A 2593-nucleotide genomic window follows, 5' to 3' on the forward strand; every position below is an offset into this window, starting at 1 on the left:
TTAAACCTTATTGCTTGCTTCTTTTATCCCATTTCTCGTATGTCATACAATCTAACTGGCCTTTTGCTTAGACTTTAGTACTATCAACACCTCTTCTGGGTCAAATATTGAGCTGTTAAACACAGTCGTTGGCTTTCTTGCCGATATTCATGTCAAGTCTCAGCATTTTCGTGACTTTACTATTACGTCTTCTTATGTGCAAGACCTTCTTTTCCTCCTGTTTCCAGTCGTCGTTGGCTCAGATGCAGTTAGCGCCGATGTAGAGCTGCATTCTCAGTCTTCCGGACTGACATTTGGAACGCGCGATGTGGTTATCCGCCCGCTTTCAAATGCTCGTCCGGTTCTACGCACCACAACGGTAGAGAATTCTGAGTCTCCCGACGGTGACAATGGCCTTATACGGCGCTCTTCCTTCGTTCTCGTGTCATCCGATAAATCTCAGCACGCTCCGTCGTTGGCTCGACTTCACCAGGCCGTTGCCCTGAAATCCGAGAGGGTGAATACTCCTCCCGCCCATTCAATTGTGCAAGGGGTCTTGGAAGTGGTTGTGGCGGTTATCATTGACCAAGTGCTCACAAGAAAGGACTTCGAATTGGCGCTCCACTTGGCAACTCCTCCAGGGTTCGTTGAACACCAGACATATTTTGAGTCTTGGGTCCTTCGGAATGTACTATCTCAACTCAAAAATACTATCTTATTAAACCGGAAACTTCTCTGGGAACCTCGGGTTTTAACAAACGTCTCCAAGCTTTTAACACACCTTGTGGAAATTCTTTATGAGGGTTGGTTTATAGACGGCGCGATTTCCATTTTAGATTTTGCCGGGCCAATCCTCGAATATTTGCAGCAGCCCGACGTTGCGAATCTAAAAAGCATTCGACTTTGTAGTCAGGCAATCTCTTCGATCCGATCAGTGGTCTCGCGCACGGTGTTACTTCGGCTCTCTGAGGCAGAGGCGTCGGACGCCTTCGACTTTCTCAAGAAGCTAACCTACTGGCAAACAGTAATTCTGTCAACTGAAGAGCCGCAGGCAGAATACTTACCTTTGATATGCTATTTGCTGTATTCTAAATTAGTTACAGACGATGAAGATGTTCGAGTGGCTGCTGCAAACTTGTGGCGGGTGCATTTGGTACAGAAGCCATCAGAGATGTCAGCGCTCCTGAACTATGCCGGTTCCTCCCTTCAAAAACGCTTGTTTTCCGGTTTCCAAAAGCTTGTTGGTTTAGATGACGATAGTTTCCTGCGCTGGGTTGATGACCAACGCGATGATCTTGACCTGTTTTTCTTTGGTGCTCTGTCAAAAAAATGGGAAGCCTTTGTTCGTGATGAAAACAACAAAACTGATGAGCGTGCACGGGTAAGGCTTTCAAAGAGAAAGGATAAATTGAAACTGTGGAATCAAGTTGATGTCGCCCAGGAGGAAATAATCCGCAAACATGATACCACCTATGAGCACTGGACATCTAACATTTCTACCTCTGAACATCTCAAGCACCAACGATCCCTACAAGACCAACAGGACAACCTAGCATTTTTATCTTCATCTTTTGCCAAAATGTACCGTGATTTGAGGCTGGATAATGGGATCCTGGCTGGAAGCACTGAGACCAAATGGCGCCTTGACCAGACTGAAGGAAGGGATAGGATGAGACTCCGAATAACTCCAGATGACACGGCTGGAGGGCAAAATTACCAACCAAAGCGCAGAACATTACATGAGCATCCAAGTATTAAACTAGACACACGAGTCCGTGCTGTTGAACAAGACATGGTTGGAATCACACCCACTCCTTTGGTTGCTGAGCCTACTGAATCTGAATCTCAAGTCGAAGGTCCAACGGACGCGCCCAACAGCGATCATGATGACAGATCGGGCCTTGAGGGTAGTTATGAAATGATAGAGGACCCGTTGGATGGACAAAGTGATTATGAGGACAAGAATAGGAAGGTCATGAGAAGTCTCCATCGGGGAGACCAAGTCCAGCATGTTTGCAATATTTCTAGAATTGAGGGGCTAGAAGCGTGTGAAGGGCTCCTAATTCTCGGGAAGGATTCGGTTTATATTCTGGATAACTTTTTTCAACGGGCTGATGGTGAAGTCGTCAATGTTAGGCAAGCGCCTTCTGAAGAGCGGGATCCTTACGTTCGCATGATTTCTGGCCGCCAATCAGATGACCGACGAGTGAATAATGGAGAACATGAAACCAGAAGTTGGAAATGGGCGGAGGTGATCAGCGTATCGAAGCGGCGATTTTTGTTCCGCGACGTTGCGCTGGAAATATTCTTTGCGGACGGTCGAAGCTATTTGCTCACAATGGTGTCTCCACCACTTCGGAATGAGTTATTCTCGCTTCTCTCATTTCGTGCCCCTCAAATAAACGGATCTGGGAACGCAACGCAGACTGAAGAAATGTGGAGATTTGAAGCCTTGCGCAGTCAAGAGGAAAACACTCAGTTCTTCAGAGCGAAGATTGCTAACGTGTTTAACCAAAACCCTACTAACCCAGCCACTCGAAAATGGATCAAAGGAGAAATGTCAAATTTTCAATGATTTGATGTTTGTCAATACCATGGCCGGACGAACGTTGAA

At 46.4% G+C, this 2593-nt stretch overlaps 1 protein-coding gene across 1 annotated transcript in view; it reads left to right on the top strand.

Moving 5' to 3' along the window:
• HCAG_00636 (conserved hypothetical protein) overlaps positions 1-2343 on the top strand; it is a gene marked incomplete at both ends in the record, with an annotated part of 4223 nt that extends 1880 nt beyond the window's left edge. Inside the window, 3 exons of the mRNA XM_001543540.1 lie at positions 79-782; positions 1077-1951; positions 2212-2343. Of these exons, the coding sequence (XP_001543590.1) occupies positions 79-782; positions 1077-1951; positions 2212-2343 (1711 nt within the window). The remainder of the gene's footprint in view (positions 1-78; positions 783-1076; positions 1952-2211) is intronic.
• Positions 2344-2593: the final 250 nt, after the last annotated feature.

This window comes from Histoplasma capsulatum, genomic scaffold, assembly GCF_000149585.1.
Source record: "Histoplasma capsulatum NAm1 scaffold_1 genomic scaffold, whole genome shotgun sequence".
NCBI classification, from domain to species: Eukaryota; Fungi; Ascomycota; class Eurotiomycetes; order Onygenales; family Ajellomycetaceae; genus Histoplasma; species Histoplasma mississippiense.